The 22,057-nt window shown below is 45.7% G+C and overlaps 1 protein-coding gene across 1 annotated transcript; it reads right to left on the bottom strand.

Moving 5' to 3' along the window:
• Window positions 1-9,753: 9,753 nt before the first annotated feature.
• LRIF1 (ligand dependent nuclear receptor interacting factor 1) lies at window positions 9,754-21,716 on the bottom strand. The gene is made up of 4 exons (XM_074163406.1): window positions 21,652-21,716; window positions 14,077-15,592; window positions 12,253-12,534; window positions 9,754-10,960 (listed from the first exon to the last, which is right to left on the bottom strand). The coding sequence occupies exons 1-4, from the start codon at window positions 21,714-21,716 to the stop codon at window positions 10,493-10,495; spliced, it is 2,331 nt and encodes a 776-aa protein (XP_074019507.1). The 3' UTR covers window positions 9,754-10,492.
• Between the last annotated feature and the right edge of the window lie 341 nt (window positions 21,717-22,057).

Here is a 22,057-nt window from a genome sequence, read left to right as displayed (position 1 = left end):
CCCCCACTGCATCACTGCCTCTTTCTCCTTCTCCCCTCTAGCACAGAAGAGCTCTCCTGAGGGGTTGGCCAGATTCTACCTCTCTTAACTGAAGACTTCTGATGGCCAATTCCCCTGCAGAAGCTGGGCAGAGTCAGACTGTGCTGGCTGAGGAAACTTGGGAGACTCAGGCAGTCACCCCAAAGCTCTCAAGGATCTGTTTCCCCCACTGCTACAAGAAGTCCAGGTTCCTGAGGGTATTAAGGTACCTTAATTGCCCCGACCAGCCTCACCTGGGACCTCCTCCCACACTTCCTGCCCATGGCTCAGGAGCTCCATTTGAACCCAGGCTCCAGCACCCAGTCCTGGCCTGAGCTGTGTTGTAGGTAGAGGTGCCTTCAGTTCTGCCTCTGTTTTGTGGACAGACTGCAGACCTAGATAGTGGGTAACTTTCCTCCAACCTGATCTTCTCCACAGACCTCAGATATGCAATCAGTCCTGTCTCCTGTCCTATCTCCTGCTGCTCCTGACTGAACACCTTGGATGGACCCAGAACCTCGTTCATCATCTCACCTTGTGATACAAGCTTGGGGCAGAGTGGCTGGAGCTGCCTGGTGGAAAAGGACCTGGGTGTGTTGGTCGACCCTCAGCTGAACACAAGCCAGCAGTGTGCCCGGGTGGCCAAGAAGGCCACCAGCATCCTGGGCTGTGTCAGGAACAGCATGGTGAGTGGGACTCAGGAGGTGATCGTCCCCCTGAACTGGGCACTGGTGAGGCCCCACCACCAGTGTGTGTCCAGTTTTGGGCCCCTCACCACAAAAAAGACATCGAGGAGCTGGAGCGGGTCCAGAGAAGGGCAACGGAGCTGGTGAGGGGTCTGGAGCACAAGTCTTGTGAGGAGCGGCTGAGGGAGCTGGGGGTGTTCAGCCTGGAGAAAAGGAGGCTGAGGGGAGACCTTCTCGCTCTCTCCAACTCCCTGAAAGGAGGGTGTAACCCATGGGGGTCAGTCTCTTCTCCCAAGGAACAGGCGATGGGACAAAAGGAAACGGCCTCAAGTTGTGCCAGGGGAGGTTCAGATTGGAGATTAGGAACAATTTTTACATGGAAAGGGTTATTAAGCCTTGGAATGGGCTGCCCAGGGAAGGGGTTGGGGCACCATCCCTGGAGGGATTTAAAAGATGGGTTAACATAGTGCTTAGAGACATGGTTTAGTGACGGGTTTTGTCAGGGTTAGGTTGATGGTTGGATGAGATGATCTTAAAAGTCCCTTCCCACCCAGACAGTTCTATGATTCTATGGACCCTGTTATCACCACCCTGCTCTGCCTCCCTGGCCCAGCTCCCTGCCTGGTGAGGACACTGCCTGTGCCCCAGTGACTCTCAGCTCATCCTTCCTTGGGGAGCAGCCCCACTCCTGCCACTCCCTGACAAGCTGAGATGTTTCAGTCAACTCCCATTGAGTTCATCAGTGTTTTCTCATTAAGGAGTGGCTACATTCATACTTCTTGTCCTTGCCGGCCCCTGTGAACTTCTTGTTCTTCTACTCCTGGCCGACTGCAGGAAACTTACAGGTTTGGGCTGCAGAGAAATTGCCACCTAAATGACACCAGTGTCTTCTTGGGAGGTCGTAACTGGAAGCAGGGAGGATGTTCTCCCCTGCTGGGTGCACGAGGTGGCTCTACAGCGTTACTCCTGAAACGAGCCCACAGCTTGTGGCAAGGAGAGCCAGAACAGAGGCACCTGACAGCAGCTGAACACTGGAGATGAAGCATGCCAAAGAGTCACAGCTCTCTTGCTAAGGCTGATGGGAATGCAGACGCAAGGCATCTATTAAAAATGGAGAAAAACCTGCTAAAACAGCAACATCCAGTGGCCACTCAAATTCTTGGTGAATCCTCGTCCTACCACCTGGGCAGCTCGGGTCTGTCAGATTGTCTTCAGCTTAAACACCCCTTGTCAGGTGTGAGAGGTGGAGCACAAAAACAAGCCTCTAGTTCCACCCAAAGCCAAATGGGAGGCGGCCAGCTGTGGGAGGAAAGGGGCAGATTGGGTGAGAGAGGAGAATGTGCAAGAAAGATGGGGTAAAAAGGCAAACAAAAACCCAATGGAGACCATGGCAAGGACTGAGCATCGTCGTCAGAGACATGTGAGAAGATGGGGCAGGAGCTGGCGAGGAGCTTGTAGTGTTATGAAAGGAAACTTCCAGCTGATTCATCCTTTCTGCATTGAAACAAGGTCTTTATGGTTTGCTTGGGTTGTTTTATTATTATTTATTTTAAGAAAAATGATTAGTGAGGCCATCATAAACTAAAGAAAATAGAGAATTAAAAGCACTAGCCTGAAGGGCAAAATGTGCACAAGTCACTGGAGACTCTGGAGGGCGAATGTGTGCCCCCAAGCCCAAAAAGGCTTGGGGAGGGAGGGGGACAGTCAGCGTGGCTGAGCTGGGCTAAGGCAGCCATTAGATGTCGGGTGAAAAAAAGCCTTGGATAAATCGACCTTGCATCCAAACGAGCAGGTGACTTAAGGGACAACGAACATGTTTTCAGACATCAGGAGGAAGTTTGCCAGAAGGTTTTTAAGATCAAGGCATAGAATGAGTCCTCAACGAAAAGTCCATCAGAAAAAATTAAGATATTGGGATCTATGACCACCGCAGAAAAGTCCAGAAGGTTCCCACCCTTTCATCACAGGGAACTGAGGGATCTCTCTGAAACCGAGATGTGGGTAAGAAGTTTCGAAACAAATGATGAACAGTAATAAGTTTATGAACGAAGAGGATCGTACTCTCATGTTCAAACAAGAACCTAAAGGACCAAAAGATGAAGCAGCTCAAGTAAATCCTCACTGAGAACTGCTGCGGTGCCGGAGCACAGGAGAGCGGCAAATACAACAGCAAGTTTCTGAAGCATTCCCAGGGCTGTCTACGGAGCCAGAAGAGCAGCGCTTTCTTGTCCATACCAATAAAATAGGTAGAAATTATGATAAAATACAAGAGAGATATCAAGCTGCAGGAGCGAGTGCAGAGGAGGGCAATGAAGCTGGTGAAGGGCCTGGAAAACAAATCCTATGAAGAGCGGTTGAAGGAGCTGGGACTGTTTAGTTTGAGGAAGAGGAGGCTGAGGGGAGACCTCATCACTCTCTACAACTACTTGAAAGGACACTGTAGAGAGGTTGGTGCTGGTCTCTTCTCACAGGTAATTAATGACAGAACGAGAGGGAATGGCTTCAAGCTCCAACAGGGTGGGTTTAGACTGAACATTAGGAAAGAATTTTTCACAGAACGAGTGGTCGGGCATTGGAACAGGCTGCCCAGGGAGGGGGTTGAGTCACCATCCCTGGATGTGTTTAAGAGCCGTTTAGATGTGGTGTTGGGGGATACGGTGTAGGGGAGAACTTTGTAGAGTAGGGTAGATGGTTGGACTTGATGATCCCGAGGGTCTCTTCTAACCTGGACGATTCTATGATTCTATGAAAAACAGATTAATGGAATAGCAATGCTAGCGACTGTGTGGGAAAATGTGAGATTGCAGAACAATGTAGTAAATGTCAATGGTAGACCTTATTGGAGAAGGTGATTTTATTTTAAATTAAAACACCCTCTCACGCTCACAGCCACAGGCAGGTACCAAGTGTCCACGTGGCCTGGCCTGTAGCTCAGTGCCAAGACACCAGTATCCAGGTGGGTTATCCAGGTGGGTTGTCCAGTGTTGCTTGCTGTGACATGGAGAGTGACACCAGCTTCCAAATCCTCCTCACAGCTCCTGGGCAGTTCTGACTTTGGCAACGACCTATTGGCTTTCAAAGTACCTTTTCATACCTTCAGGAGCTGACAGATCTTTTTGTCTGTCCATCCTTGCCCACTTGTGTGAACCATCTGGAATTACTTTACCCTTTCTGCTCACGTCTTGTGGTGTCTTGTGACTCCTACCCCACCTTCCCACCATCGTCTCTGAAAGGCTTGAGTTTTCATTTTAAGCTGTTTTAAGCCTTTTTTTTCAGACTGTGATTACTGTCCTGAGCTGGAAGTCCTCAGAAGCTCCAAACAGATGTGCTGGGATCTCGATAAGCTGCTAATCTCAGTGCCATCGACCACAGCCCTCCTGCCGCTTGATTCTTCTACTGGTCCCGTGGCTGTTCATTCTCTCTCCAGAATGGTCTTCTCTTTTTCTACTACAACTCTCTACAACTGAACAAAAATCTCTGCAGATTCAGTCAAGACAAGACCTGCCTCAAATCCAGTATCAATCTGTAAAAAGGGATCTATGGTCAATCATCTACACTGAATCCCAGACTGGTGGGGGTCAGAAGGGACCTCTGGAGATCACCCAGTCCAACCCCTTGCCAAAGCAGGGTCACCCAGAGCAGGCTGGACAGGAACGCCTCCAAGTGGATTTGAATCTCTGCAGAGGAGACCCCACACCCTCTCTGGGCAGCCTGTTCCAGGGCTCTGCCACCCTCACAGGAAAGAAGTTTTTCCTCATGTTCAGATGGAATTTCCCATGTTGCAGTTTGTGCCTGTTGCCCCTTGTCCTGTCCCCGGGCACCACTGGGAAGAGTCTGGCCCCATTCTCTTGCCCCCTGCCCTTTAGCTATTGCTCAGCATCGATGAGATCCCCTCTCAGGCTGCTCTTCTCCAGCTGAACAGCCCCAGGTCCCTCAGCCTTTCCTCCTAAGAGAGATGCTCCAGCCCCTGAGCATCTTCGTAGCCTCCGCTGGACTCTCTCCAGCAGCTCCCTCTCCTTCTGGAACTGGGGAGCCCAGAACTGGTCCCAGTGCTCCAGCTGTGGCCTCCCCAGGGCAGAGCAGAGGGGGAGGATGACCTCCCTCCACCTGCTGCCCATGGTCGTCTTGATGCATCCCCAGGAGACCATTGCCCTTCTTGGCCACCAGGGTACAGTGCTGGCCCATGGGCAACTTGTCGACCAGGACACCCAGGTCCCTCTCTACAGAGCTGCTTTCCAGCAGCTCAGCCCCTAACCTGTACCAGTGCAGGGAGTTATTCCTCCCCAGCTGCAGGACCCTACACTTGCCCTTGTTGAACTTCATGACGTTCTTCTCCACGCAACTCTCAAGCCTGTTCAGGTCTTTCTGGCTAGCGGCACAGCCTTCTGGTGAGTCACCCACTCCTCCCAGCTTTGTGTCATCAGCAAAGTGTCCATGTGTCCAACAAAGATGTTAAAACAACACTGGTTCCAGTACCGACCCTTGAGGACACCACTTGTCATTGCTTGCCACTTGGACATTGAGCCATTGTCCTCAACTCTTTGTGTGCGACCATCCAGCCAATTCCTTATCTACCAAGTGGTGGATAAGGCCAGCATCTGCCAGCTCCCTCAGCATTCGTGGGTGCACCCCATTGGGGCCCATGGATTTGTGGGTGTTGAGTTTGCCTAAATGATCTCTAAAGCAATCCTCTTCAACCAAGGGAAAGTCTTCCTTTCTCCAGACTTTTTCTCCTACCTCCAGGGTCTGGGATTCCTGAGGACCAGCCTTAGCCGTAAAGACTGAAGCAAAGAAGGCATTCAGTAACTCTGCCTTCTCTGTATCCTCCATCTCCAGGGCACCCACCTCATTCAGCACAGGGCTCACATTTTCTCTAGTCTTCCTTTTGCTACTGATGTACTTGAAGAAGCCCTTCTTCTTGTCCTTGACATCCCTTGCCAGATTCAATTCCAAGCGGGCCTTAGTCTTCCTTGTTGCATCCCTGCATACTCTGACAACACTCCTATACTCCTCCCAAGTGGCCAGTCCATTTTTCCACATTCTGTAAACTTCCTTCTTCCATTTGGGTTTTTCCAGAAGCTCCTTGCTCATCCATACAGGTCTCCTGCCCCCTTTCCTTGATTTCCTGCTCCTAGGGATGCACCGATCTGAGCTTGGAGGAACTGGTGTTTGAATATTAACCAGCTTTCTTGGACCCATCTATCTTCTACTTCATGATGCAATGACATTTTAATCAGGATAGTGGTTCTGGTCCATCCATCTGAAAAAGATTATGGTGGAACTACAAAGTTACAGACAAGGGCAAGAAAAATAGTCAAAAGTTTGAGATAGTTCTGGTTCAGAGGATGCCCACACAGAATTTTCAAGCCTAGGAAAAGAGAGACTGAGGAGTAAGATGAAGAAAGTCTACAAAAATCATTTTTTTGCTTGGACATGGTGACTTGAGGACAGGTTACACTCACCTCAAAAAGTTAGTAGAAAAATATAACAAAGGAAAAAAAAACCAATAAGGAGTATTAAAGACAGTGTGTCTTTTTTAGAGCTGTTGTAGCTGGAAAATGAAAAATACTGGTGAAGTCTCGTGTAGGATCATGATCTTTGTACTCTTCTCCAGATATCCACTATCGGTCTCTGTCCTGATGTCCTTTCCCATGCTGGTTTCTGCTGGAGACACGATGATGGGCTGGATGGATCTTCTGACTAATCCACCACTGACTCCTTCTGCTTTTATATCTTGCTTTTAGAGTGGTGCCATCTCCCTTCCCATTTGCCCGAAGCTCTCTTGGGACTGCACCGTACCTGCCCCATGCCTCCCACAGCCACAAGAGGAGATCAGGTGGGGCTTTGTCAAATTCAGCCTCCTGCTGATGACCATTTGTCCACTCAAATCACACAGCTGTAGGAAATTCAGGGTCACTTCCACACTGTCCAAAACAGTTCGAAAGCTGAATCTGCACATCCCTGATGACAAGTATCTGAAGATTAACTCATTTTCTAGTATTTCTGGGACCTCCACCCCCAGCAACTGACTGTTGGTTTGTCAGGAAGAGACTGGACCTGATGGACTCCGGGGTGCCCAGCTTCCAGGTGGCCTCTCAGACTAAATGGCTGGGAGAGTTCTCCGTGAAGATCTGTGTCCTCGTACAGAAATGCCAGTGCTGCGGTGGGTTGTCCTCTAGCTGAAGAGTAACACCTCTGCACATGGACAGCTCTGTCCAGACACTCCAAGTCACCAGGTCAGGGTGATGCTGTCAAGTGGCCCAGCATTGTCCTTGCTTCCCAATCTGTTCTGACCAGCACCCATCGCCACCTTTGCTCTTTGGACCCAGACACTTCTAAAAGCAAATTTCCACTGACACTTCCTGAATCTTTGTTTGAAAGTGATAGTTTTAATCCATAGCCTAAATCCATGGTTTTCATATTGCTACGTACTTAACATGGTGTGTAACTGCTTTTCTGTCGCAAAGACATCCTTAACAGATCACAGGAGTTCAAGGACAAACAGCGCAGAAAACCAGAAGCTGAGCTACAGATAATTAACGTGTCTGGATGAGGAGCAGTTCCAACGACCCACAAGGTCCTTGGCTGTTGGAAGTCCCTTTGCTCCTGCTGCTGGCACAGCTTTGCTACATCAGCACGTTGAGCGGCTTCTCTTGGCTCTCACTGACCCTTTCAACTTTGCGCTGATGTTGTTTCAAGAGAGACAGAGCTCTCCTTCTCTTCCACAGATGGCTTGGTTTTGTCTTTCTGAATTGCACCGAGTGTTTTCCATCACAAGCTCATGAGGAAATCGCCCATTTGCTTTTTTCCACCAAATCCTACTGGTCACGTTTCTTCAAACCCTTGCAGTGAGGATGCTCCTCTGGATTCTTCCCTGAATTTTCAGTATCATATCGTCTCTAGAGAAAACTCAGGCTGATGGACACTTTGGTTGGGTAAAAGAGGTTCTGGAAGAAAGAAGGTGGTGTGTTGTAGAACTTCAAACCTGGAATCCTCCCAGCAAAAGGAGAGGGCAAATGAACTCACCTTCATTAATTTCTTTAGAGATCGCTGGAAAATAAAGACTTTTGTCAGAAGACAGGATGGGTGAGTGGTGTCTGTTGGGAGAGTATCACAAGTGACTGCAGCAGCAGATACAAGACACAAGGCCGATTCTACCTCCTTCCTGGTTGCCATCCCGTCATATTGGGTCTGTCTGGGATGGACTCGATTTTCTTCACTGCAGCCCACGCAGTGCTGTGGTTTGGATTTGTGATGGAGACAGCGCTAACAGCACACCAGTGTCCTGGCTACTTCTGAACGGCGCTTGCACCACATCAAGGCTTCCTCTTTTTCTCACTCTCCATCCTTCCCAGACTGGGGACGGATAAGCTGGGAACGGACACAGCCAGGACAGTGTCCCCGAAGTGATCTAAGGGATATTCCATACCATATGACGTCATGCTCAGCAAATAGAAGCTTAATGAAAGGAGGAGGATGCAGGGACGTTTATGGTTACGGTATTTGTCTTCTCAAGTAAACATTATGCACACCGAGACCCAGGAAATGGATAAACATCTGCCTGCTGATGGGACACAGTAATTAAATTCCTTTTTTCACTTCGCCTTTTGCTTAACCTGTTAAACCGTCTTCATCTCGTTTCACAAGTCTAACCTGCCTTCCACTTTCTCCCCATCCTGCAGGAGAGGGCAGCGAGCGAGCAGCAGGGTAGGTGCTTGGCAGTTGGGCAGGGTCAACCCACCACACCCACAAACGTGCAGGGAATATTCCCACTTTTCACACAAAACGATTGCCTCCTCACTATTGCTTGTATTTCACGAGCAGGCTTGGCCAAATTTCTGCTTCTTCCACACTTTTGGAACAAGCACCAATGAGACGGCAAAAGGACATCTCCCCCAGTGGTATCACTGACTGCTCAAAAAAATCATGTCCCATGAATTATCCTCTTTGCTTTGCACATTTACCAATGAAGGACATGCAACATTTGTGCACGGCTGCTCCGTAAGCGACCGGCTACAGGATGTGGGTCACTGGTCCAACCAACACAGTCCTTCCCTGGCGCTCAGCTGTTTTCCGTGTGCTCCTGGCTCACTCCTACCATTCTCTCTGCTGTGCCCTTTGTTAGGTCTGTTCCCCTGTGCTAAACTATGAGATTTCTGCCCCAAAACACTCTCTGTACACAGTGAACCCACGGATGCCCATGATATCACCCTTACTTGCGTGCGCTATCACAGGAACTTGCTTCTCGCACAGTAATCTCAATCACCAAAGAGTTCAGCTCCATTATACACCTTCCTTCATCACCCGCCGTCGTGTGTGTGGTGTATCACCACCTCCTACACTTGCTCTATCTCAGCTCTTCAGAGCAGCAACCATCTTCTTCTTTCCTTGTGAAAGGCAGTCCTGCCTCCCTAATCCACTTGAGTGTTTCACACAGTCACGATGCATATTAATACGGGACACAGGACTGATACAATCCACCAGGCTCTCCAAAGCAACACCCTTTGCCAAAACCCTACAGATACACCAGGCATCCACGTGATAACAGAGAAGAACCTTGCAGATGAAAATCTGATTAAAATAAAGAAGCTAAGAAGAGTATCAAATAGTGTCCCATGAACAGAAATCAGCGATGGAGTTTGATGGGGATCAGAGATGTTGAATATAACCACAAATGGACAAGCAAAAAAACCAATGACAAATTCTGTTGGCAACACAGTTATTCATGGCTGTAACAATAACAACTGAAGAAGTGCAGAAGAGCCTTACAAGATTCGATGACACGGACAACAGAGCGTAGCAAAAGGCATCCATACAACACATGACAGAACACGCTGGGAAAATACACTACAAAGACCTATAAAAATTGCGATGGCAAAAGACAGTCCGAGTCCACATTCTCTCCTACAATGCAAAACCAAGGGAGCATCAAATAAAGGGAGCAAGAGACATGTTTAAATAACGATTGAACAAATTAATGGAAAAGATACTCCTCAAGAATTAGTAAAGATACCACCCCTGGATAAAGAAATATGCTTTTTTTTTTTTTCCTTTGCTTCAACAAGTTATTATTCAACATAATTCTGTTTTTTAAAAAAAAAATACACCTCCCCTCTCCAAAAATAACCCCACAACCAAACATTCCACAGCTGGCAAAGGCCTTATAAAGGCGTACAACAATAACGGCAAAGAGACACATATCTAGATAACTGTCAGCAGGGGCTTCCACTGCTTCCATCTTCACACCTGTAAGGGGGTTTGTACAAATATCTGCATTATTACTGCCTAAACTCTAATTCCCAGATCACTTAAATAGCATTTATTAAACACTGACCATTGACCTTTTATGACAATTGACAGTTCTCAGGAATTCACAAAAGTTGTCATGCACCTATAAAACATTAGGAAAACAAAAAAATATCTACAATTGGGGTTTGCAATTTACATTCGCTTCCTAAGAGATAGGCCATGGAATTCCAAAGTGGGAAAGTTTATTTGCTAGGACTAATACAGAAACCCCTCGATTCAAAATATACGGAATACACTAAGAAAAATGCCGATCTTCTGCGTTCTTTGATACATATCATGTCCAGAAGCAGAATTTGATGGTCAAAGTCTTATTTCTGGTATTTAACAAGAAACCTATGCTTTTCTAAATACACACATACTGTAAATCTCACTAAGATCTTCTATCTACCAGAAAGATTCGTGTTCGTTTAAACGAAGAATTTCTTCTTGAAGTTCCTGAAAGGAAGATGAACGTGGTCCAGATCACCAGCTTCAGTATTTCAGCTTTGCTGCATTTTTCTACGCATGTCTTCAAGAGCTGCTTCTCGTTCTCTTAAGAGCTGTTTAAGTCGTTTTATTTTTTCATCCCGTATTGTTTCATCCAAGTCCGGGGCAGTCAAAGGGAAAGCATCATCTCTGAAAGAACCTTCAAGGACTGAAGTATCATCTTCACAAGACACTAAAACTGGAATACTTGAGTCTGTAACATAACTATATTGAGAGTCTGGGTCTTGCTCAGGGTCCCTCCCTGCAGATGATGTAACAAAGTCTGTGGAAGGACTTTGCTGCACTAAGACTGGTGGAGGTGAAACACTTCTGTTGTGTACACTGGAACTTGGGCTGGTATCTTCTGAACTTGAACTTGTGGATGATCTGACTGAAGTTTTCCTTCTCTTTCCACTGTCTGACAATGGTGAAGATCTTATTTTTCTTTTCTTAGTCAAATCCTCTTCCAGATCTATAATTATCTGTACAGTCAAGACACATACAAAATATACTGCTGTTAAACTGAGCATCATTATTATAACATCACAGTTCACTAAGCACAAACTACAAGTTATTTGTTGTAAGCTTCTCAGAATTACTATACAGAAGATGTTTCTTTTAGCAATTTGAGCAAATATACTTCCGTGATCAATATTCTTCTAGCAAAGATTCCCAGTTAACAATTCCACAACATTAAATTCCTTCCTTAGTCAAAACTGCACTTCTGCCTTCCCTGAGCAGACCTCTTGCTGCTTAAGTTCTTTAACTGGAGCGTAAGACAAAAACTTTCTATCTAACTTGATGAGAAAATTCAAAAAGGAAAAATCCTTCATGCTTTCATTTCCAAAACGCTCAAACATGAGTAACGAAGCCCATTACAAGACTGCACTTCTCCCAGCTGCTTTGTTATTTAAATGTTAAGGTACTTTACAAAGAGCAGGCAGTAGAACTGCTCAAAGCAGGGCTCTTAACAATTTATACAACCTGAGAAAGCCTTTGGCTGGGTAAAATCCTACAAAAGAAAATTTAGAACATTATGGCTCAACAGAACTACTCTGGATGGACAAAATCATTTTAATGCCTTAAGATGGAAGTCCTTACATCGAGAGAACGTTTCCAGAAGCCCCCAAGTAAGTTCCTAGCCAATGACAGAGGACTAAATTTATAGACGTTTGTAACTCTAGAGATTAGACAGGTACATGGGTATTTATTTTACAAAATCCACACATGACTAAGTGGATACCTATCTTCGGAAGCCAGTCACACCTGTCACAGGAGGGACTGAAGTGCCTTGAAATAATGGCACTTGACTGATTTCAAACTCAAGGGTAAAGCCTTGCAAGAAATTCTTCTTCTGTTATTCTGCTTATATCCATTCACTACTGGATAAACATAATTGTTTGCAGAAGGCTAAATATAACTCAGGATACAGAGGTGTGGTTTCTGTTCCAGCAGAGACTATCCCTTTGTTCAGCCACCACTAGAGAGTCTGGTCTTTTTCAAAGTGTTTGTTCTTCAAACTTCCTCCAGTGGAACCCCAAAAAAGCATAAAAATTCTTAGATAGTATTCAAGTCATACCGAAATCCCACAACTCTGTTGCACACAAACAAGTTCTAGGAACAATTCTCCTGGGGACCATAACAATTACTGACTCGCCCTGACAAATCCCGAGGTGGGAGGGTCCAAATAACCACGCAGCTCTGTACTGACCACACACGTGCTGCTCTGAATGTACTGCAGTATATGTTTTAGCACTGAAAAATGTCAAGATACCTTTTCCTGTTCGACACATTCCTCATGTTGATTTGTTATTTCCACATCTAACGACAATGAACTGCAAGAATCATTTGTCCTTTTCAAGCTGTTACTGGAACAAACCCTTTCTTCTGGTTTCTCATAGGAGGTCCTTAATGGTATTCTCTTAAGGTACACTCTCTCTTCCTTAGAGAGGCCAAATCTTTTCCTTAATTCCAAGTATTGTTTCCAATGTGGCTTCTCTTGCTGTTTGATTTGAATAAATCGCTTTTCTGGTGAATCCATCTTTTCAGACTGGATCTGCAATACAGAAACAGTGAGAGCGCCATCAGTCACACTCTCTCACTCTCTCTCTTTCTCTCTCCATTCATATAAACTAAAAATTCGCTACCAGAAAGACAGGTGAATGTTCGTTTTGTCAGCCATTCTGCAAGAGTTACACTTAAGACAGGTAAGCCAACTTTGAGAGGTCTAACACTGTTGACAATTATTTAAAACACCGGGTACCTTGTGGAACATCCAGAAAATGCAGTAGTCCAACTACTAAACCACAGAAGTGAAAGAAACAAGGGAATCCCCTGCTCTAAAGCTTCAAAGTAACGAAGGAAGATGATGGAAGATCAGACAGTGTCTTTACAGCATCACTTTCAGACTGTTGAATGCATTTGGTATTTGCACTGCGGTTGATAACAGTAATAAAGCACTATTAGCCATCTCTCGTCCCTACCCTCATTGTACCCTGAGCTGTTTCTGACCTTCACGTTCAATCTCACAGCAGTGTCTGGCAACCCATGGCCTTGCAAATTTACGGACTAAAAGCAGTAAACATTTGCCACGCTATTTTTCTCAGAGGTTAAAGCAAATGACGATTCTAACACCTCGCATCACACAGCACTGAAGGGAAAAAAAAAAAGTCTATGTTAACCATTTTTCAGGTAAGGAACAATCAAAAAGGAGGCCCTACAGCCTGTTGCAATGATCAAATGTCTAAAATTTGCACAGATCAGCTGAGCTGGCATTTCTTTTCTGCCAACGCAAGCAAGTACAATCTAGCTTCAGGAGGCAAATTCATTCTGGCCTCTTGAGCAACTGAAAACTTGACCTACAACCCTTCATGGGTAGAATTTGTGGGATTTGAGGCCAAGGACTTTTTATATATTTTCAACATTATGATCTTAAAAGAATATGCTGGTCCAGCATGAAGAGGGAAAACCATTAAAGATCTCAAGATTTTCTTCTGCCTGACATGAAACCATGAGTCAAAGGAGGTGGGTCCCTCCCCATCGTGGCATGAAAGGTCAGAAACACAACTCTGCCTTTGGCCGTCTGCGCTAGCGGAGACTGGAGCTGACTTAGTGCAATACTAGGGTTTGTCTCTGGATGACAAACCCTGCTCTTCCACCTCATTTTCCTCTTGGGTAGCTGCAAACTTCTCTGCCTCACACCACACCTACACATAGTCAGCGGCTGTGCCATCAGAACGTGGCATCACCAACACCAGAGAGCAGACACAGCTCCCAGGGCTCAAACAACGAACAACCTTCCTAAAGTTTCAGTTGTTACCGACAATTTATCCTGCGAGAAAATAAAAAGTCATCTTTTCCCTGCACTTTTCTTTATGCATTTTCTCACTTGCATAGTGCAATCTTATTGGAAAAAAAAAAAAAAAAAAAAAAGATTATTTATTGAATAGAATCACACTTTAGACCAGCATTTCCAGTGACAGGAAACCTGGTTATAAAAATCTGTGAACTTATTAATAGCCCTTTTATTCAAATAGAACCAGGACCATATAAAAATTTAGCAGAGACTGAGATGGGCACGTTTATTGGAGAGAGTTACCTTTTGCCAGTCGTCACTGAAACCACACTCCTGCTTAGACTGAGGTGAAACAGCACTTGCTGCTTTGGGGAAAGGACTCTTTTCTTTGCCATTTTGACACACGTTTTCCTGCGCCCCTACAGCTGTAATAGGGGTCGCTCCACTTGAAATGCTCTCGGTGACGGGCAAACTCTTTCTCTGGTTTCCAGCAGAATTCTCCTGACTGGCATTTGGTGTCACCAGAGCTGCAGGTGCAGATTTTAAGTCGTTTCTTAAGCCAGTTGGTGAAGAATTTTTTGGGTTTTTACATGGTTTTGGATCTTTCTGAGACAGCACCATTCCTTTGCTTTTTGACAATACCAGATTCACTACTTCATTGGTTATTTTATTGACTGCAGTAGAATCAATCAACTTGGACGTGTCCTTTTTAAGTGAAGCATCAGAAGAGGAAGGTGCTTGCTTGTCAGCTTGGGCTGTGAGAACATCAGAGCCTCTTTTGGTCAACAAATAGACTTTCCCATTGTACATGACCAGAGCATTATCTTTAAGAGGTGTGATTTTTGTTTGGCTTCCACCGGGACCACTAGAACAGAGTGGTAAAATATTTGCGGAGTTACCTTCTACATTCTTCATGTCTGACAAAGTTTTCAAGATCTTAGAAGCCATGTTATTTGATGACTTTACAGGAATAAGGCAAGGCGCTGATGACTGTGGACTTTCTTGCACAATCCACTTCATTGGAGTCTGCTGGCACCGCTGACCATCAGATGGCGCTGTCTCAGGAGAAGAACTATTTCCCTTTTGTGTAGCTGACATTATTAATGATTTTGAAACTTCTGCGGCAGGTTTGGGGCAAATGGCTTGCAAACACTTCGGAAGTACCGTTTTCACCGTATTCACTGGTGACACGTAAATAACAGTCGGCATTTTTGTACTTTCAGCTCCTCCAGACACATTTGTTGCCGCAGCCGCCAGTATTTTTTGCTGTATTGCAGGCGGTAAAAAAGAAGCTGGGACAGATTTCACTTCTGCGTCAGCTGGTATCTGGAGGTGGTGGTCAGAGGGCAGGACCGGAGACTTCACAGCCACTGGAAGACTCGTTGTGTTCAGCAACATGTAGGCAGGGTTACTCTGGTTGGATGAGCTCGTTACAGCAACGTTCTGCAAAGACCATCTATCAACTGACACGCAACTGCTCTGGACGTTAGCAGCTGATTTGGGAATTAAGCTTTCTTTTTCAGAACCTGCCCTAACACCTTCCTGTTTGTCTAATGTCCTCGTAAGAATAATCTTCCCAGGATTAGGAGACTGAAAAACAGGTATCTTAACAGAAGAAGGTGTAGTAGTATTGGCAAGCTGTGTCTTAAAAGTAAGATGGACCGGACTAGGAATATTCGCTTTAGAATTATTTGGCATGGCTGAAGACGGAACTATTGGCACAAAGCTTCCAGAAGATTTAGAAATTGGAAGTAATTTCAGAAGGTTTTTTCCATCTGGTCCCGTCGTCTGAACTACGCGGTACACACAGCCTGCAACGCTTAACAAAACAAAGAAAAGAGAAAAGAACAAGAAAAACGAAAGACAGCATAAGTGAACACAGCATAGATATTTTAATTAACGTGCATCGGTGACTTGCATACCCAGCACTGCTACACCTCAGAAGCAGATTACTACTGAAAAATGCCAGATCTCATCCTCAGGAACTTCACTGGCAAAAATCATACTGATCTACTTCACGCACATCTTGGGTTAGCGTTTCAGAAAATCAGAGACTATCTGAAAATAGCATCTAACTTTTACGTCTCAGGGTAGCAAGAAATGGCATCCTTTTCAGATAAAAATAAGTTCAAAGACCCAAGAAAACCCCTGACATCATCCTCCTCTTCTACTTACAGGGCCTTTCATTCTGAAAAAGAAAAATGTTACCTCCAGGTTTCACAGAGAAGCCATGTTTTTTGCTCTCCCATCTCCCTGTTAATACGTGTCCTTAGCACTACAAAGTATGAATTTCAGGAAAGCTTCAGCAAAATGCAGGCAGATGAGTTGCATGGCAAGATGGAAACAGAAATCACTTCAGGCACATACATACAAAAAAGAAATTAAGATGCGGAACAGAGAATACATGTACTTGGTAGAACAGGCCGTAGGGTGGTCACCTCTCGTGCCTACATCTCACCTGCCCGCTCATTCCTTAGGTATAGACTACGAAGCCAGACATCTTTAAAGAGATGGAAAAGAAGATCAACCTCAAATCCCATCAAAGTGCATAAATTTATGAGAACAGGAGTCTAAGTCTAGGAAGGAAAAGGCTTCAAAACCAAGGAGGAACACATGGAAGCAGCACCAGCGGAATCTGAAGAGTAAGTACAGATTTTTTGCAGATGAAGACAGGAACTCAAAGCAGCAGACAGAACCTTGTCAAACCAGAAGTTAGTTGTGACTGCATCAAATGTCAAGATTTTTCAAGTCCATTGCAAGACAGAGAATCTTTCCCACTTCAAGTGAGTTTGCCCAAACGCAGGCATCTTCCCCAAAGAACTCTTGGACTCTCAGAAGAACAATCTAATGCCCAAAGCACTGCAGAAGCAACATGGCACGTTGAGACACGTATGATCAAACCAGAGTTTCCCTCACTAGTAAAGAAGAGGCCAAATGAACTGGAAGTGTTTCAGGGTCTTGACATCAGATCCAGAATGATTAAAAGGCAAGGCTGCCAACTCCACTTTCAGTCACCAAGAGCATTCTAGTTCTGTCCCATTGGCTTTCTACACCAATAAACGCACTGAGAACATGGACATGAGAGTATTTCCCAGTCCAGATGACATCAGTATTGTGTCCTGTTTACCGTCAAGCAGTTTTGAAACACTGGCATTTTTCCTGGCTTAAGCGTGTTTGGGATTCCAACTCAGCTTGGAACAGAGTGACTAGGAGATACCATTCATGGGTTCCACCGTTGTATCTGCTCAAGGAGTCAGTCAAGACATTGCCTTTTCCCATCAAGTGAGAAGTCGCAAGGATGCTCTTCACTCCCAGAGTTGGACAATTCCTGCTACAGCCTGAGGGGTCACGTTCCCCTTGGTGGTCAACATAAATGACCGTGTCATCTGTCTAAAACACAAAGGCTTTAGACACGCAGAGCTTTCCTCACTGAAACCTTACAATTAACTCCCACATCCAATCCTTTGGTACAAGGCCATTTCTAGGCACATTGCGTGAAAAAGCAGACGTTTATCTGATTTATCAGTGCAGTGGGCAGGAAATTCTGCAATAGTTTTGTTTTCAAAACATACTGAAAATTAAAATATGAGCAATATACCACATGGTTCCGAGTGGAAGCCACCATCAGAGTTTTTAGTAGTAAAATGGAGTTGGATGTTTTGGAATCAGAAATGACACCTAAGAAGGACTAGTACAAAAGGGTGATGATCTTACAGAAATATTTTTGCTTAAACATAGAGCAATGAGAAATATTTTTATGTTTGAACTTAATTAAAGCAGAAAAGACTCACTTTTGGAGCCACTTTAAACTTCCCAGCGCTACTGATAATGCAGAATGAGGAAGACCAGCCCTGAGCTCCTGGACAACACCTGTATCTCTTTTGTGCTTCTTTAATAATCCCATGATCTACACTCTCAACTTTTCCTCTCTTTTATAGATAAAAATTAATGTTCTGAAGGCAAATTCAGAAGGAAATTTTCAGCAGGCTCCACAGATGTGGAACTGCTGAACCACTACAGCTTCTACAGAGCAAACGGGCACTTACCTCAGCTCAAACTAACTATCACTGCAAATAGGCACCAAAGGGCAGAAGAAACCTCCAAAGAGGCAACACTCCTCCACCTGTCAAAGCAAGGGGATACCGCTAACTTTTGGGAAAGAGGCAGCGGAGCAGATCAGAGAGACAGGAAGCAAGAAAATCCGAGAGAGAAAGAGAGAGATGAGAGGGAAGATGCATTTGCATCAATATTTTCTTCAGCAGCAACAAATATTTCCTTGAGCAGCAGGAAATGGCAGTTTCCGGGGCTCACCTCATCTCTTCTCTTTTCTACCTTGAGTCATTCTTCACCACCCTTTTGATGGGCTTAAAAAAAAATGGTTTTGAAACTGTGGGATCAACAGATTTACAAACAGGATCTTTTAAGTAGGCTGAGGAAGAAACCTCCTTTAAAAAAATCCAGTTTGTCTGAACTGCAGGTCATTTTGCTTTTAAAAACAATGCACCTTTAATCTTCACATTCTATGTAAAAAAAGCAAGAAACCCCAAAATGACAGTTTTCTGGAAAATAACATTCTTTTACTTGAAGCAAGTAGCAGGTACTTACAGGATTGCAGAATTACAAAAAAGCTAAAAGATAGACAAGAAAGGAGAAAAGGAAATGTTCAGATGAGATATTGGGAAGTTGCATTCATACGTATTTACTCAAACATCCATGAAGGAGGAAGGAAAGATGTCAGTGTCAAAGCTTTTAGACGCTTTTCTTATTTCAGATAGAAGTTGAAAATACTTCAACCGTATATATCTCACATCACTAAAGACTTCTCCAGGTGATACAAAGAAATAACCAGGACCGACATTTCACGTTACCAAAATAAAATAAAGCATTTTCAGCTATTTCATACATTATTGAGTGATGAAGAAGAGAGCTAGAAGCTATTTTAATTCACTCTGCAGGCCATTGTTTCTGTGAAGAATACATTTTAAGAATTCCTTAAGCAGAGCGGAAAAAAAAATCTTCCCATCAGTATCCCCCTTTAAGAAGGTCAGATTAATTTAGACTAAATAATAACAAGAATTCTGTAATTCATGCCAAGTTGTACTTGGGGATTTTCCCCATAATTACTGAAGTAGAGATTTCTTTCTCTTCTTCATCCTCCTTCACTTCCCCACCCCACAAATATAAACCATCTCAAATCTCACATATTAACCCTTAACAATTCTATTGTTATGATGTTTCAGCATGACCCAAGGGCTGAATATAAGGCAGATCACTGAACAGAAGCCAAGGACAATAAGCTCATGGAGGAAAAAAAAAGAAGTGGTGGACTGATAGAAATCTTATCTAATGTCACCACAGATTCAGGTAGTTGGCTTTCTTTAAAAAATAATAAAATTCTGTGACATTCACAGAGGGAACTGTCAACTAGATGACATTTTTCTTGACCGATAAAGGTCATTATTTCTTTAGGTAAGTAGTCTGCATGGCAACACTGAAAGCTTCCCAATCAGCGATGGAAATGAAATTAAGCAAGCTATGAAAGCAGAGATAACAGAAAGAAACAGGAATATTTATTTATTTATTTATATCTATCAAGCTGAAAAAAATAAAAATAAGAATAGCCTACATTTTCCTCAGTTGAAACAGAATTCCTGTTTTCTTCACTTATATGATCAGGCACACCAATTTTGTTGTCTAAAATTCTCATTCCATGTCATTTATCACTCTTAGCAAACAGGAGGCTCAAATAACAAAGCACTGAGTATTCATCTTCTATCCATAATTTTTGCATTAACAAAAATATCCACAGAATATTTTCAGTAAATAAAACCATTCGCCAAATCCGTTGCAACCACCAGGGCGTCCCAACACATTATTGCAAAAGAAATCATGATCATGCCATCTAAAAAAATGTATCAGTGGAAATAAAAAAAAGACAGGGACTTGCTCAAACTCCAATTATACTTCAAAGCTGTCAGAAGAAATATTCTCTTTCGGCAGAAGCAACTACATTTTAGTCTGCTTTTACTCCCAGCTATTACTTTAGAGACAACTTTCATCTTCTATGAATATAAATAAATCAAACAGGAACTACAACCCGCTACAAATTTCAGAGAACCAACTTCATTTCTTTCAATGGGTTAAGTTGAATCCAGGGAACAGCAAAATAACATTTATTATAAATTGGAAGCGTGTACCCAGGGACAAAGCAAAATCAATTGATTGCAGTCTATCTTTACTTTATATATCCGTATCCCATCCATCTATTAGCTGAACATTGCAACAAAATAATCTTTGTTATTATTACCTGAGGGAAATCTGGAAATTTATGTGGAGTTTGCATACAGAGCTAGGAATCCTGCCCAGAATTTAGGTCCAGGCCATTCCTAATGGCTTGGCGGTTTTATCATAATCCCAAAAGCTTTCAGCAATGACAGAATAAACATTTTTGGTTTGACAATAATTTTGTATGAAAACACTTTCATCCACTGTCGAATATTCCTTGGAGTACGGATAATTATTCTAGGATATGCTAACTGCGGGGAAACGGTCCCCACGCTTTATTAAAAACCACAGCTCTAGCGATCAATGACCAGGTCCTCCCTCAGCCACAAAAAACCATTAGCAGAATTACAGGGAAAGCCAACAGCGCCAAAGCTACAGCCCACGGCCATCGGAGAACTCCCGAAAGCCGGGCAAAATGTATTGGGAGCCAAACCACAACTCCAGCAGTAGGCCCCCGCAGGGCTCCGGCCAGTTTAACGCAGGAATGTAAACGGGGAGTCTTGGGCAGCCTGGAAAACTTCCTTGGCGTGATGAGAGTTGGCATCACCTGGCTCACACCGCGCCTAGGGCTCCATTTGAATGAAAGTGCTAGACTGAGATTTATATTCATACAAAATACAGTTCAAGACACAGAGAAATGGGGACGAGGCCAGTCTTTTTTCAAGGAAATAGAGGAGGGGGCTGGTCTTTTTTCAGTGGTGCGCAGTGACAGGACAAGAGAAAATGGGCACAAACTTGAACATAAGAAGTTCCATCTAAACATGAGGAGGAACTTCTTCACTTTGAGGGTGGCAGAGCCCTGGAAGAGGCTGTCCAGAGAGGTGGTGGAGTCTCCTTCTCTGGAGACATTCAAAACCTGTCTGGATATGTTGCTGTGCAACCTGCTCTGGGTGGACCTGCTTTGGCAGGGGGGTTGGACTGGATGATCTCCAGAGGTCCCTTCCAACCCCATGTGATTCTGTGATTTGAATGAACAGATTGGTGTAAAGCCGTTCTCCCGCTGTAAAAGGCTGAATCCCTGTGCCCAAGAACCACAGGATGGTCTCGGTGGGAAGGAGGACCTTTAAGATCACCGAGTACAACCAGCACAACCAACCTCACAGCGCTCTTCCTGTTCCCTGTTTCCTGGCTGCCGCCGGTACAACCCAACCTCCCGGTGACCGTCCCCCGGGAGGCAACCGCAACCCCCCCACCCCCGAGGGTGAAGCAGCGAGCGGCGTCGAGCCAGGCGAACGCACCGTGTGGTGGGGCGGAGCCGTGAAGGGAAGGAGGCGGAGGAACCGCGGCACGCCCTCCACCCGCTCCCCGCCCCCCCCAAAAAAGGTCCCCAACACCGGCGACACCCCCGCCCCGGGGAGGGGGCGGATGGCGGCCGCCGCCTCGCACCCCCCGCCGGGCCCCCGCTGGGAGGGCGGGCGGCAGGACCGTACCTGGCGGGTCTCTCCCTGCTGGGCTCCCGAGCTTCCCGGGAGAACAGCGGTACCGGGGCTGCGGAGGGCGCTGCTCGCCTACCTCGGCCCGAGGCCGGGAGGAGGCGAGCGCCGGGCTGGCCCTCGCCGCTCCGCACCGCGCCGCCCGCGGCCCGCTACTCACAACTGCGTGGCGCTGCCCGACCGCTCCTCTCGGCTCCGCGGGGCCCCCAGCGGGCGGCTGGACATGGCGCGGCGGCGGCGGCGGCGGGAGGGGCCGGGCTGCCCCACACCGGCGGCGGAGAACTGCCGCCGCGGGGGGGGGTGGTGGAGAAGGAGGGGGGGAATGCGGGGGGCGGAGCGGAGCGCGGTGCGCGTCACTTCCGCTCCCCCACCTCTCCGCCCCCTCCGCCAGCCAATCGGCAGTCACTTCCGCCACGCCCACTTCCGGCGGAGGGAGGAAGTGGAGCGCGGCGCCGCCGGGCGGCCGCAAAGGGCGTAGCGAGGAGCGGCGGCGCTTCCGGCCGCCGCCGGAAGTAGTTGGGGGCGATGAGGGAGCGCTTCCGGCTCGGCCGGATTTAGGGCTGGAA

The sequence above is a fragment of the Numenius arquata genome, chromosome 24, assembly GCF_964106895.1.
Source record: "Numenius arquata chromosome 24, bNumArq3.hap1.1, whole genome shotgun sequence".
NCBI lineage: Eukaryota > Metazoa > Chordata > Aves > Charadriiformes > Scolopacidae > Numenius > Numenius arquata.
Note: the sequence above shows the minus strand (reverse complement) of the source record. Positions and strands in the feature narration are given on the sequence as shown.

Coding starts and splice junctions, on each gene's coding strand:
- LRIF1 (XM_074163406.1), bottom strand. CDS start 21,716: ATGTCCAGCCGCCCGCTGGGGGCCCCGCGGAGCCGAGAGGAGCGGTCG. Junction 15,593..21,651: donor TCGGGCAGCGCCACGCAGTT/GTGAGTAGCGGG, acceptor TGTTTTGTTAAG/CGTTGCAGGCTGTGTGTACC. Junction 10,961..12,252: donor AATGTGTCGAACAGGAAAAG/GTATCTTGACAT, acceptor TTGACTGTACAG/ATAATTATAGATCTGGAAGA.